Source organism: Phascolarctos cinereus, unplaced genomic scaffold (genome assembly GCF_003287225.1).
Source record: "Phascolarctos cinereus isolate Bilbo 61053 unplaced genomic scaffold, phaCin_HiC Scaffold_9;HRSCAF=440, whole genome shotgun sequence".
In the NCBI taxonomy this organism is placed as follows: Eukaryota; Metazoa; Chordata; class Mammalia; order Diprotodontia; family Phascolarctidae; genus Phascolarctos; species Phascolarctos cinereus.
Genome location: NW_027556402.1, coordinates 212,687,874 through 212,703,352, shown reverse-complemented (window position 1 = coordinate 212,703,352; position 15,479 = coordinate 212,687,874). Strand labels below are relative to the sequence as shown.

Below are 15,479 nucleotides of genomic sequence, written 5' to 3'. Positions count from 1 at the left end.
AAATAGAAGAAAACATAAATCCTTTGGACATGTTACTGCTTAGGATGACCTCAGTTCCTGAACTTTTAAAATGTGATAACTCTGAGGACACCATGGGAATTCATTTGCATTGGCTGTTTGTGACTTTCCTTCTAAAGTCAAGGCGCGATTCTTCAGAAAATAGTTAGATGCTGGAAACTGACCCCTTTTATTAGGTTCACCTTCTTAGTCCCAGAGATACCATAGTGTTTGTCCACAGCATCAACTCCTGAAAGAGGAAGGGCCTGAAAGGAGAGGCAAGAGCCCTTAAACCTCTTTGGAGCTATTAATCCAGGCCCCTGCTGGCCTCTCGCCTTTTGCATCAGAAAAGCTTTCTCGTATTTTATTTTAAAGGGGGCCAAAAACAGCTGTGTGAGATTTGAGAATGGGATTTTAATGGTCACTGAAGGCACACAAAGGCTGGGGCTGCAGAGATGAAGTGTACGAAGGCAATTGACTCCTTTGTGTGGTGGGCTCACAACAATCAGGCTGCTGATGGAGAGAAGAAAATCAACTGGAATTTCTGAGCGAGTTCTGTTTGAGCTGGATCTTCAGCACATTTGGAAACAGTTATCTTCAAGCTGTTCTTGACATGGAGACCTTGTCGAGAGAACCAAATCTTAGATTGCCTCTCATGTTATTTGTGAAGTAAACAAAACTTCTATTTCTATAGAAGTTGCTCTTTTAAGAAAAATGGTTATTTCTTGACTGTTTATATGAAATAGGGCTTTCACAGGGAATAAAAAAAGATTTGCTCCCTCCTTATCCAACCTCATTAGGCCAATGGTGCCTTTCCACACCCCCTGGTCCTTTAAGAAACAATGCCAGATCTAGGATGTTGTAAGAGATTCTCTCACCTCTCCAAAATGGTACTCTTTAAAAGGCTTCCAGTGCCTTAAATGACTCCAAAGAATGAATTTACACATGCAAACACGTGTAACTAACTTTGAGGCAAGCCAATAGGCTCATCAGCGATACAGCTGTAAGATCTGTTCTCTGCCAGCTGTACCATGATAAAAGTAAACCGCATTGATCAGTTTCTCTAAAAGGTGCCATTGGCATAGTTCTTGAAATCATTCTGATATCATCCGTGTAAATACTCTCTTACATTAATAATCTTATAAATTGCTATGTGCCCAAGGTAGGTAACTTACTCTTTCTGCTTTTAACCTGAGTTAGTTTGGTAAGAGAGACGATGTCAGGATACTGAGTCATTGTTAGGCTAACAGGCAGTGACTGAGAAGGGAAGAGTTCTCTGCATAACCAGCTGACAAAAGGTGGTGTCTGATAACTGTTCCTTGAGTTAGAGGGGAATTTAAAGGTGTCATTGAAAAAAAAAAAGACTGCTAATACACTAATGGTTTGGTGGAGTCAGAGACTAACAACTGATTATTTGTGGTCAAAAGAGTTCAGTGTTTAGTGCGGAGAGGGCATTTGATCAGAGTCAGAGGAAGAAGAAAAGGACTAGGCCCTATAGGTGGTAATGATGCCGGTAGCTTTGGTCTTGGCTCTCTGCCCCTTTTATAATTGTGGTCTGTAGAGGTGTTCATCATTATTCATGTTGATGTGAGTCATGTTTTTGTTGTTTAGTCGTTTTTCAGTCATGTCTGACTCTTCACAACCCCTTTTGGGTTTTTTTTTTTGGCAAAGATACTGGAGTGGCTTGCCATTTCCTTCTCCAGCTCATTTTACAGATGAGGAAACTGAGGGAAACAGGGTTAAGTGACTTGCCCAGGGTCACACAGCTAGTAAGCATCTGAGGCCAGATTTGAACTCAGGAAGAGGAATCTTCCTGACTCCAGGCCTAGAACTCTTGTATGACACATTATTCCACAAGCATATAAAGAGTCAGGAGGAAAGTGGGCTCAAGCTTAGAAAGCAATGTGGCAAAGGGGTAACTCACAGCTCTTTACTGCTGTGGTCCTTTTTTCTTAAACCTGGGGCACTCAATAAGTTTCCCTTAAGTGTGGCATAGTTTCTTTGCTGAACTCCTTATGGAGCCATGAATCTGTGTCCAGTCTGTCCTCGGCTCCCAATTCAGACACTGTCATCAGCTGACCCATGCTACCACTAGGATGCTGATGGGAAGAGAGGAAGTCCAATATTCCCTGAATCTTGCAAAGCTCAAAAGGCCATCCAGCCAAATTGGGAGCAGGGTGAGGAGATCAAGTCCAGTTGGTTTCCTTTTCCCCTCCCCCAAGTTATTCCTTCTCATGGGTTTGCTAGAACATATGCTGTCCTGGCTTGCCAGGCACTGGAACTCTCCAATTCCAACTAACTCAGTGCTTTTATGCAGGATTCAGAGGCCATGACACAATCCCTTGGTTTACAGAACTTAACGTGTGGCATCATTTCACTTAATCCAATGCCTTTCAAAGGTTTTTTGTAGTTAATCTAAGGTCCTTGACTGATTGAGACAGATTCTCACTTAGTTAAGGTGTCTGGGCTAAGAGAATGTTCTCGCCTGATAAATGTGTATCAGAACTAAAATTTGGGTGGGTAGTTTTGACCCCTGTCCTTTCAGTAGTATGGCTACTAAGCCCATGTTCAGTATAAGCCAGATAAGAAGCAAGTGATGAATGGATGAAGTCACACATACCCTAACGTTTGCTTATAACATACATTGTCTGTAGAAGGGGTTCTTAACCTTTTTTATGTCACATAACATCAAATACATAGAATCACAGAGGAAACTGATTATATTAAATGCAATTATAAAAAAAATTTTTTAACCAAGTTCATAAACCCCAGGTTAAGAACCTTTGCTAGTTGGTGATGTCCTTCAGGTGTTCCTGTTTGTGGATGACATTGGGTTGAGTCTATCAGGTTCTAGAATAATGCAGAGTCTCCTAATTTAGTTAGCTCAGTGAACTGATCCTTCCATACATACATCTTAAACACACATTGCTAATAGTAAGCATTTATATAGAACTTTAAGGTTTGCAAAACACCATTAGGTCATCGCAGCAACCCTATGAGGTAGGTGCTATTAATATGCCCATTTTATAGATGAGAAAACTGAGGAGTTAAGTGACTTTGTCCAACCAAGGTTGTCTGAGGCAGGATTCAAACTTGGGAGTTTCTGATTTCAAGCCCAGCACTCCATCCCCTCTGTCCCAGCTGACCTCAGTGCTTCCATAGATAATGAGCTGGGCTAGAATAGAATAGGAAGGAGATAGGAAGTCAGATTTCATTTTGGAGATTTATAGCATTTTCAAGAATCCCGGGCTGTTCTTTGAAACAATAAACTTCTCTTTTAAACACCAGTATTATTCTAGTGATGCTATGTGGCTGGCCATCAAGCCTGAAACATCACAATATATAAAGAATCAAAACTGTGGGTCACCCAAATGGTAATGAAGCAATACACGGTAAATTTAAATAGGCTGTACTATCTTTCCTAAACAATGACTTGTAGGGGAGCTGGAACTTTGATCATGTTCCTATCCCCAGCTTGCTACATCAGAGACTTAGATAAATCCCCTTGGATAAGATTTGAGTCTGTCTGTCTGTCTGTCTGTCTCCCTCCTTCTCTCTCTCTCTCTCTCTCTCTCTCTCTCTCTCTCTCTCTCTCTCTCTCTCTCTCTCTCTCTCTCTCTCTCTCTCTCCCTCTCTCTCCCCTCTCCCTCTCCCTCTCCCTCTCCCTCTCCCTCTCCCTCTCCCTCCCTCTCCCTCCCTCTCCCTCCCTCTCCCTCCCTCTCCCTCCCTCTCTCTCTCTCCCTCTCCCTCTCTCTCCCTCCCTCTCTCTCCCTCCCTATCTCTCTCCCTCCCTATCTCTCTCCCTCCCTCTCTCTCCCTCTCCCTCTCCTCCCTCTCCCTCCCTCTCCCTCTCCCTCCCTCTCCCTCTCCCTCTCCCTCTCCCTCTCCCTCTCCCTCTCCCTCTCCCTCTCCCTCTCCCCCTCCCTCTCTCCCTCCCCCTCCCCCTCCCCTCCCTCCCCCTCCCCTCCCCCTCCCCCTCCCCTCCCCTCTCCCTCTCTCTCATTGTCATTTCACTCTCAAGTAGAGAACTCATTCACTCTGCATTTGCTGGATCATCATCCAGGAGCTATGTTATCCAAAAAGAAAGGACGTACTGAGATTGCAGGGTAACATATAATGATAGTAATAATCATAGCTGGCATTTACATAGCCCTTTAAACTTTGCAAAGTGCTTTACATATGTTAGCTCATTTGATCCTCACAAAAGCCCTGTAAAGTAGGTATTCCTGTTGTCATTTTATAGATGAGGAAACTGAGGCAAACAGAGGTTAAGTGACTTGCCCAAGGTCACCCAGCTAGGAAGTATATGAATCAGGATATGAACTCAGGTGGTTCTGATTCAGTGTTAACACTATCTACCAAGCCACCTGGACATCTAGGTGCTTTCCTGATACCCATTCAGTGTTACAAGGGCAGCAAGGTAGTGCTATGACTAGAGCACCAGGCCTTGCGTCAGGAAGACCTGAGTTCAAATGTGTCCTCAAACACTTACGAGCGGTGTGACCCTGGGCAAGTCATTTCACCCTATTTGCCTCAGTTTCCTCATCTATAAAATGAGCTGGACAAGGAAATGGCAAACCCCTCCAGTATCTTTGCCAAGAAAACCCCAAATAGGGTCACTAAGAGTCAGACACGATTGAAATGACTGAACAACAGCAAATACAGTTCCAGCCCTGACTGTGGAGTTCACTGCCTAATGTTAAATGTGGCACTTTTGAAAGACTTGTCCTTGGGGAGCTGGTCTTCACATTTTTACGACATCCCTGCAAAGATGGGAAGAAAACTCACCCAAGGTTAAAGAGTGAGTGACTGATAGAGTCAGGAACACAGAACCGAGATTAATTTCATAAGTTAGAGCTCCAGTTTTGTTTCTTTTAGTGCCACATCTATTTACCACCAGCATTATCTATTCATTTTTTAGATTGTTATAGATTGTGCCCGGGCTCTCTGCTGACCAGATCATTTTTTCCCGCTTTTTAGTCCCTTGCGGTGTTGGAACATACGATGGAGGTCAAGGGCGATGCATTTTGTGTCCAAATGGGACATACCAAGATGAGGAAGGACAAATAACATGTGAACCCTGCCCAAACACAGAGAATATGGGGGACCAGAAGGCCGCGGGAGCTCGCAATGTGTCTGAATGTGGAGGTAAGGAAACTCAAGCTGTTCACGTTCACCCTTTGTCTTTAGAACAAGTAAAGGTTTTTATGTTATCCTCATTTAGACAGAAGCTGTGATCCCCTCATTATATACACCAAGTAAGTATTTCTTTGAATTAAACTGAATTGAATGTTTTGGCAGAAGGAAAGTAATAATGTTGCTGTTATTACATTGTTTATTTGTTGTAAATATATAATAGCCTAGGGTTTGAGAGTCTGACCAGCCTACACTCTTGTTCAAGAATGAAGAAAGGAGTCAGATTTCCTTGTGTTTGAAACACAGACTGAACTTACTTATTTAGAAGAACTTGTTAAAAACTCCAAAGAACATAAAATTCCATTTATGTCTCTCAATTTTTTTCTAATTTTAATATCCATACCTACATGTGACTTTACACACTATAATTATTGTATACAGACTGTTTTGTGTACTGCTTTTCATATACACACCTCCAGGTATTGAAATGAAACATATGCTTGTCATTTTTAATTGCTGTATAATATTCCACTGTGTTAATTATGCTATTGTTTGCTGAACCATCACCATATTGTGAGGTATTTAGGTTAATGTCATTTTTAAAAGAAAATCTAAATCTGGTTTTATTTTAAAAAAACAAACCCTGTGATATCTGAATTTCAAATTGTGTCTCAGAAAAATTTGATTCTGAAACCAAGCTAAGGTTTTTATAGGGTATATCCATGTTTATTTGTTTTGCTCTAATTTTTATTAGAGAAGAAAATGAGGTACAGGAAGAAAGAAATTTTCTCTAATCTTGTTAGAGAAAATGTAAAAGCTATTGACTCAAAAATTTTTGCATGAGGTTTGTTACATTTTAATATCAAAATGCATAGAAATTCCTTTGGCCCCTGCTCCTTTCTTTTTCATGTCTAATACCCTGCTTTGTCAGATTGCCATGGCCTACCCTAGAAAAACTAATTGGAACTATTAAAAAAATTCCCAGAATCTCATAGTTGGGAGTAATGTTGGTAATCATGGAGTCCAGCTCATTCCTGGACTGGAATCCCTCCTGCAAATGGTCATCCAGCTTTTGTTTGAAGGTCTCCAGTGATGGAGAACCCCTGTGGGGCAGCCCATTCCTTTTTTTTCATATCAAGACTACGTTTGCTTTTTTGGCAAGTTCACTCCTTGTTCCTAATTCTGCCCTCTGGGGCAAAACAGAAAATTAGGAATTAGAATTAGAAAAGTCTAATTCCCCTTTCCAAATGATAGCCTAAATACTTGAAGACTACCATGACCTCTTGAAGGTTTTTCTTCTCCAGGACAAACATCCTTAGTTCATTCTAACAATCCTTTATGTCGTTGTCTGTAGTCTCCTCCCTATCCTGGTCATCCTCCTGTGGAGACACTCCAATGGTGTCTTATAAAATGTGCCTCCCAGAACTGAAAATAACATTCCATATATGGTCTAAACCCATTAGGACCTTACATCTATCACTGATAAAATACAGCTTATTAGATTCATCCATGGTTCTAGCCTGTTAAGATCTTCCTTGAATCCTGACTGTCATTTGGCATATTAATTATTACTCTCAGCTTTGTATCAAAGGCACGTTTGTTAAGCATGCCATCTCTGCTTTCATCCAATGTTTCATTGTACCTGCAATTTCATCAATATAGAAACTTCATCCAGTGACACACATCTCAATTTATTCATGTCTTCTTGTCCTCTGTCATACCTGCAAATCATTCGTGTGTGATCCATTGAAAATGCCAGAGCCTTTCTTATTTTAGGTCTTCTAACATTCCATTGAAACACTCAGGCTGTCCATCTGTTATCTCTCCCTCTCACTCCATGGCTGACCCACCTCCTTTTCCAGTTGTACATTTCTGCGTTGATATCTTTTACATAATTTCTTTGTACAAGTCATCATTTGCTGTATACTTCAGCCAACTTACATCCATTCGATTCCCCTTTGGAGCACCTGCTAAACAACAGTTATTTCTTTTTGCTTTTATCAAGGAAATAGATTTGATTTTAACAAGTGAGAAACACCTTGTTGAAGAGTCTTTAAAAGGCTACACTTTGTTCTCCTGAGTTAGTTTTTTAAGAAAAATCACCAAGAATAGGTACGGTGGGGTCTAATATTTGTTATAACCTTTTAGTTAATTATATGGTTATGAAGATAGGATCTGCTATGAATTTTTTACATTGAACTTCTGTTAACATCAATCAGTTAATCAACACGTTTGCTGTAATTATTCAGTAGCTGTACAACTAAACTTTACTGTTATTCAGCTCCTACTTATCTACTTATTCAAAGTTTAAGAAATCTTGTTAAAACACTTTCGTGAAATCTAGATAGACTATATACATGGTATTTCCCTGATCGATCAGCCCTGTAACCTTGTCAAAAAAGGAAATGAGAGTCATTTGGTATGACTTATTTTTAGTGAACTCATGCTGGTTCATGGTAATTAATGCTTTCTAAATACTTACAAGTTCTCTGTTTAATCACTTGTTGAAGAATTTTATGAGGAAATCAGCATCAAGGTCATTGGCCATAGTTTGTAGAGGATACTTTTTTACCCTTTTTTGAAAAGTATGCTAGTAGTTACATGGTGCAATCGATAGAGCACTGGGCCTGAAGTAGGAAGATCTGAGTTCAAATCCAGCCTCAGACACTTACTAGCTCTTTGACCCTCAGCAAGTCACTTTGTTTGCCTCAGTTTCCTCAACTGGAACTGGAATGAGAATAATAATAGCACCTACTTCCTAGGGTTGTTGTGAGGATCAGATGAGATATTTGTAAAGCTCTTCTCAGAGTGTCTGGCACACAGTAGCTGCTCTATAAATATTAGCTGGTATTATTATTATTATCATCTCCAGTCTTCTAGTACGTGACTACTCTAAGACTGCCAACATTGATTCAGCAGTCACATCTACAAGTTCTTTTAGTACTCAGGCATATAATTCATCCAGGCCAGGAGATTTGAAATACTTTAGATCAGTTAAGTTTTCCTGGTCTTCTCACCTACTGTGGGCTTCAATTCCTTCTTAACCCTACTGTTAACCTTGCCCATTCCAAAACCAGTACTACTGCTAATAACAATAATAATAGACCCCTCATGTTGTGGAAAATGGGGGCAGAGTGGGGAAGGAAAAGGAGAATGGCAAAATAAGGGAATGCCAGTGAGGGTAATGTGTACACTGGCAGGAACCTTGTAGCTAGCCATTTGGGCTCTGAAAATAGCACTGATTGAGTTAGTACCCCAGTTCCTAGAACTATAAATTAGGGCAGCACAGATGGAGCTAGCCCTACTTGATCAGCTTGACACAGAGGACAAGAGGGCAAATGGCATGCCTCTGTTTCTTGGTACCACAAAAATGCAAACTATATTGGAGCAAATCAGAAATACCGAGATGACACCTTCCAGAATGCTTTGGTGCATGGGAGTGATAAACAAAAAAGCATGAAATGGCTTGAAGAAATTAATGTTTTTATTATATGCCAGTACCACATCATAAAACCAAAAACAGATCTTAGCAATTATAGGCAAGGGCTTCATGCTGCTTTTTGTCAATAATACTCTGAGCTCCAAATTACACAGCAATGTGTTATGGATCACTGTAGGGAAATTATAAGAAATAAATTCATTCCTAAATTTAAGGTAGATGAAATAAGAGTAGAATTGAAGAGTTAATTAGAGCTGCAGAGGAAAAAACTGAGGCACTTGAAGGCAGTAAAAACACTTAAACTCCAGAAGTGCCACAGGTGATAAAAAACATTTCCAGTATCTTGAAAAATTTTGAAGAGGAAATTGGCATATTTAGAATAGTTTTTTGAAAAGCCCTTTTTGAGTTTGGTAACATAAATCCAGCTGAGACCAATGATACCAACCAGAAGACATTTTTTTGGGGGGGGGCTAGGCAGTGAGGTTAAGTGACTTGCCCAGGGTCACACAGCTAGTAAGTGTTATGTGTCTGAGGCCAGATTTGAACTCGGGTCCTCCTGAATCCAGGGCTGGTGCTTGATCTACTGTGCTACCTAGCTGCCCCTTGAAGAATTTTTAAAAATTAGATAATACTAGATAGCTAGCATTTATGTCATGCTTTCTGGTTTGCCAAACATTTTACAGTTGTTACCTAATTTGAGGCTCACCACAAACCTGTGAAAGGCCTGCTGTCATACACATTGTTCTCTTTTGGCACTTCCACTTTTTAGGACCATAGATTAAAGCTTCGAGGGATCTCTATATCTGTGATTCTCCAATCCTGTTTCCTTGATGGGTGTCCAGTAGGAATCTCAACATGTCCAAAACAACTCTTTATCTTTCCCTCCGAATCTACCCTTCTCTTCTGAACTTCTCTGGTTCTGTCAAGGGTGCCGCCACCTTTCCAGTTACCTACATTTGCAACTTTGTGGTCATCTTTGACTTACTCTCCCTCATCCCACGTATCCAGACAGTTGACGAGTCTGTTGATTCTGCCTCCACAGCGTCTTTTACGTCCATCTCCCAGAGCCACCGCTTATGTTCAGGCTTTCATCACCTTTCACCCAACTATTCTAATAGCCTCTCTTGGGTTGGGCTTGGCTCAGTCTGGCAGCCTGTTAATTCAGGTTTAATGTTGGTACTAAATGGGCGTTCAAGTCATTTAACAGAACAAAAGGTGTTTTACTTTGCCCTAATGGAGAGAAAAGCTGTGCAGCAAGGATAGAATAATGCTTAGCTCTGGGTAGATGGGGCCCACATGGAAACAGGACTGGTCAGAAGGGTAGTGGGTGATGACAAGCCTGTCTGAAGGATGCAGACCCCACTTGGGTGGGATTTTTTCATGCTCTTAGGTGACTAGCAAATCACTATAGGCAGAGGCTACAGGAAGCTTGAGAGGCAGTTTGAGCCTTGCTCCACGTTGTGGGGCAGGATGGGAGGGCAGCCCTGCTGGATCTCATCCTAACATAATCTCCTGGTTATCTCCCTGCTCCACCAATGTGCCAAAATGATATTCCTACAGCATAGGCCTGACCATGTCATACCCCTGCTTGAGAGAATCCAGTGGGCCTTGTTACCTCTAAAATCAGGTACCAACTCCTCTCTCGTACTTTCCAAGACCTTTACAGCCTGACTTCGGCCCATCTTTGCAGACTTATCATTATACATTAGTCCCCTTCACACGGTCTAGGGTCTAGGACTGACTCACTTGCTGTTCTTTATGTGTGACATTTCCTCCCCCTTCTCCATGCTTTTGCACAGGCTGTCCTCCATACCTCTCTAAACGCGATGTGGAAGTTTTTGAGGCCTCTGGTAGTGGCTGGATTGCTCTAATAGTGTTGCTAGGCCAACTGCAGATGCTGCCTTGGAGCTCTCTCTGCTGGCCCACTGCTCATCACCTTCCCTCTTAGTGGTTAGCTTTCATTTGAAAGACTTTGGGGAAGCCTTTCAAAGAAATAGCCTCTACATGCTTAGACCAAAAGAGGCTGTTTACTCTCAGCCAGGGGACTGATTCTGACTCAAGATTTCCTTGGTTCAAATAAAAAAAAAAAGCCTCCTAGGGATGGCTCAGATTTGGGTGTTTAGATAGCTTTTGCCAGGCTAACAACAATCTGACTGATGTATTGAACATACTTTACAATGCATCTAAATCAGATAAATTTTGAGTCCAACAAACATCTTCTGTGCTTTCTTGACTCTGCTTTTGTTTATACCTTTGTCCATATCTTGAATACCCTTCCCTTCATCTCTGCTTTTTGACATCCTGCCCATCCTTCAGGCCCAGCTCAGATTTCCAGCACTATCAAATCCTTCCTTGATGGCCTATAACTAAAGGATCTCTCCTTCCTTACTTTTAGGTTTTTTTTTCATTTTTTTATATTATATATCAATTTAATTATATCAATTAATTATACATGTGAAATCATGCAAAAGATATTTCCATATTAGCCATATTTGGGGTAGGGGGAAGCACTCAAAGTTCATCAGTTTTCTCTCTGGAGGTGGATGGCATTTTTTCATTGTGAATCCTTTGGAATTTTTTTCTTTTTTTTTGGCTAGGCAGTGGGGTTAAGTGACTTGCCAGGGTCACACAACTAGTAAGTGTTATGTGTCTGAGGCCGGATTTGAACTCAGGTCCTCCTGAATCCAGGGCTCTATCCACTGTGCCACTTAGCTGCCCCTTGGAATTTTCTTAGATCATTGTATTGATCAGAGTAGCCAAGTCTTTCACGGTTGATCATCATTACAACATTGCTGTTCCTGTGCACAATGATCTCCCAGTTCTTCTCTTTTTTTTCTTTCTGATTCTTGGCCATTTATTATTGAACGTCTTAAGTCAAAGGGTAGAACTATTTTTTGCTCCAGTCAATTCCAAAACAAGTTTGACTTTTCTGATCGATTTTTTCAGTTTTTTTTTCCATTCTAAATACTTCTATTTATTTATTTATTTATTTTAGGCTTCCCCACCTTATTTTTTTCTTTGATTTATTTATTTTTAGTTATTAACATTCACTTCCATAAGATTTTGAGTTCAGATTTTCTTCTCATCTCGTCCCTCCCTGCACCCTCCTTCCTTACTTTCAATAGCACTCTATGACCACATGCTAACTATCGTCCAGCCCCCAGCCTCTATGTCTATGCCCATTCCTTATCTCCACTTACTACATCCTAAGTTCCTAGAGACTGGTAGCCACTATTTATTTGTATATTTCCTCTGCGCTATAGCCAGCATACTACATTGTAATTAACGTATTTGGTCCTTAATAAAGGTTTGTTAAATAGAATCTTCTTGAAGGCCAAGCATAAGAAAATCTTATGGAAGTGATTTCATAGGACCAAAGATTTAGGGCTGAGAGGCCATTGAGCCCAACACTCTCATTTTACAGATGAAGAAGATGAAGCCAAGAGAGGTTCGGTTACTTGCCCAGGGGCGACATGGTGAATATCTGAGGGAGGATTTGAACTCAGGTTTTCCTGATTCCAAATTCAACACTCCACGGCCACTGCATCATTTCTTTGTATTAATCTCATGTAGTACAGACAGTATGACAGTGGGAGATGGTTTCCAAATGGTTGTGAATTTGTAATAGTGGTAAAGAGTTAACCTAACTTACTTGTCATCTATATGAGATGGTTACCCCCCTCAGCCTGCTATGTGACTTGCTTAACTTATTCATTCTCATCATCCAGAGTTCTAGGATAATCCAGGGGTATGTTTGGATTTTTCCTAGTTAATTATTAAAATTATAATATCTCTCAGTAATTAATCAGCTGACTCAGAGCCCTGACCCCTGTTAAGTATTATTACTTAAATAAATATCTTTTATTTAATAAATTGGAGAAACCTCTTTTCAATAAGCAGTTGCTTATATCTCTATATAATAAAACTCCTAATCTCTGAGGCTTAAATATTCTTTTCTTTCTTTTTTTTTTTTTTAGTGAGGCAATTGGGGTTAAGTGACTTGCCCAAGGTCACACAGCTAGTATGGGTCAAGTGTTTGGTCTGAGGCCAGATTTGAACTCAGGTCCTCCTGACTTTAGGGCCAGTGCGCTATCCGCTGTGCCACCTAGCTGCCCCTCTGAGGCTTAAGTATTAAAGTTAGTGGCTGTACAATTTATTAACATAGTAACCAATAATAACACAAAGACATAAATTATTGTTTACAGTGTTTAAGCAGTGAGAAAAATCACAACCAGAGTCGCCTTTGACCATGTCTACCACTCTTGACTTCTCACTTATATAAGACAGCCCCATCATGCAGTTACCTTAAGATATCCAGAAAGTTCCTTAAGAATTCCCTTCATCTGGAGCAGCTAGATGGTGCAGTGGTTAGAGCTCTGGCCTTGGAGTTAGGAGGACCTGAGTTCAAATCCAGCCTCAGACACTTGACACTTATTAGCTGTGTGACCCTGGGCAAGTCACTTAACCCCATTGCTTAGCCAAAAAAAAAAAGGGGGGGGAATTCCCTTCATCCTCTTTGAAAGGTAAAGACTCAAACAGTTCTTTAAAGAAAAAAGTCTTCTTCATCCTCTCTCTGTATTTACCCAGTCTGTTTCCACCATGACAGTCAAGGCTACAATGGATTCTAGTTCCTCCCAGACTCCCCATAGAATGTCAGCTAATTACTGATCCTTTAACATTCTAAAGCCACTTAGAAACACATTACAGTATCTATGGTGGGAAAACCTAGTAGAACAGATTGTTTGATGCCTTCATGTGCAGGACAATAAATACATGCTTTCCTAGGTTAGGCGGGGTTCACCTGCTATGTGTTGGTTTCTTTCAGGTCAGTGCCTTCCTGGTGAATATTCTCCAAATGGCTTCTCCCCATGCCAGCCGTGCCCCCTGGGAACATACCAGCCTGAAGGTGGCCGTACTTCCTGCTTTCCTTGTGCAGGAAGTTGGAGGGGAGAACTCACTACCAAACATCCTGGCGCTACCACTTTCCAGGACTGCGAGGCAAAAGGTAAGGTCAGAGAGCAGTACTTGGCATCTGGTAGTGTTATGGAAGAGGATGTCTGTTAAGATGTTGTTGCTGGTACCACCAGTAAAAATAAATTAAACACCCATAGTCTGTGTTTGTATAGCCCTGGGACACATAAGCTAGAGCTTGTCCTGTCTAAGTTAGGCACAGTAATGGCATTTAAGAAGCTTCTAATCTCGCAGTGACGGCTAGGTAGATGACCCCAAGAAGGACAGAAATATATGTTTGTTTATTTAATAGCATGTTAATAATAATAATAATTCAGATTTATGTAACATTTTATTGTAAGAAAATACTTTATATATATTTTCTTATTTTATCTTGATAATAGCCTTGTTTGGCTGCTTCAAGTACAGTGCCTCCACTTCACAGATGAAGAAGCTGAGGCTCTGGGAAGTTAAAAGACCTGCCCAAGGTCACGTCTATAGAGAGCCCAGATTCAAACTAGGTCTTTTGATTCCCAAGGCCATTGTTTTTGCCGCTACAAAAGAGGAAGAATCAATAATATGTTAAAATAGATAACATTTGCACTCTGTTCTTCATGGGGTAATTCGACAAATTCAAATTCGACAGATATTTTTAAGCACCTACTAGGTTACATATTCAGAATGCAAAATGAGTCTTTTCTCTCAAAGGCAGCAAAGTCTATTGGGAGGGAATAAAACATGTATACAAACATTATGACGCTAGGCAGAGTAAAATAACTGCAAAGGAGAGGACCGCAAAAATGCCATGAGAACTTTGAAGTGGCTGCAGGGAAAAAGCACTTTATGAATAGTCAAGTACTAGATAAATATGAACTCTTGTTATCGTTGTTACCTAATGTGTCGGGACCTCTCCGGGTCAATCTGCCTCAGCACATTCGCCAACCTGTGTTAAAACTAGTTCTACATTCGGTGCTAGTATCTAAGTCCACATTTTTTAGCTACCATGTGACCAGGACACTAAGAATGTCTTGGCTGCCCTCCCTCCTCATTAGAGCCATAACTAAGAATCCTGACACCTAGGGCAAGCACAGTTGAGGGCAGACTGAGGAATACAATTCCCCCCTCTCCTTTGGAGAGAGAATTGAAACTCTCCTTTGGGGGAAAACAAACCCTAGAACCCTAGTCACAGTCAGGAGGAGACCCTTAATGAATATCACAGGCTGACTTTAGGCAACCAAGTATGGTAGGGCCAGGCTGGGACAAGCTTAGCTGGGGTGGAGAGGGAATCCAAATGCTGCTAGCACCCTTTATGTTTTAGCAGCATGTGGAAAAGCTCTGGCTACTTCTCCCTAGTTACAGCTCTACTTGTCATCTATGCTACGCTGGGCTAAATTTTATTTTCGTAGAAATGACCTTGTTTAAAATTCCATCGTAGAAATCCCACTGAAGCATGTAACTTTAAGAACTCCAAAGGGGTGTGCTCACTCCTTGCACCACAGCACCCTCTAGATGCAAACACCCAGAGCACTCAGCTGCTGGGACTCTCCAGCATTTCTTCCATCCTCTTGTCTTTGAGTAGAAGGAATCCTTTTTCAAGTTCTAAAATCATGGTTTTCCTTTGACCCACCCCCTGAGTTCTCTGTTCTTGTCTGCTCATCTTTGCTGGCCCAGGGTACTTCTTGAACACTCTTCCATACTTACCTGTGACACTGAGTTTTGGAGGGGAATGGGTGATTGGCACACTGGCCTGTTCTATCCCCACATTGTTTTTTCACGTTTCACAAAGTTTAGAGTTGGAAGGCACCCCAATGTCCATCATTCCAGCCATGCTCCAAAGGAATCACCAGCAAGTGGTCATCCTGCCTCAGCTTGAAGATAGGAGCCTATTGCTTCTTGAGGCAGATTTTCCACTTTTGGACAACTGATTCTTTTTTATTAAATAATATTTTGTTTTTTC

At 41.1% G+C, this 15,479-nt stretch overlaps 1 protein-coding gene across 3 annotated transcripts in view; it reads left to right on the top strand.

Moving 5' to 3' along the window:
• Positions 1–15,479, top strand: part of SCUBE2 (signal peptide, CUB domain and EGF like domain containing 2) — an 88,035-nt gene that overhangs the window by 55,328 nt on the left and 17,228 nt on the right. For all 3 annotated transcript variants that reach the window (XM_021002000.2, XM_021002002.2, XM_021001999.2), the window contains exons 14-15: positions 4,978–5,145; positions 13,398–13,577. In XM_021002000.2, coding sequence (XP_020857659.1) covers positions 4,978–5,145; positions 13,398–13,577 — 348 coding nt within the window. The remainder of the gene's footprint in view (positions 1–4,977; positions 5,146–13,397; positions 13,578–15,479) is intronic.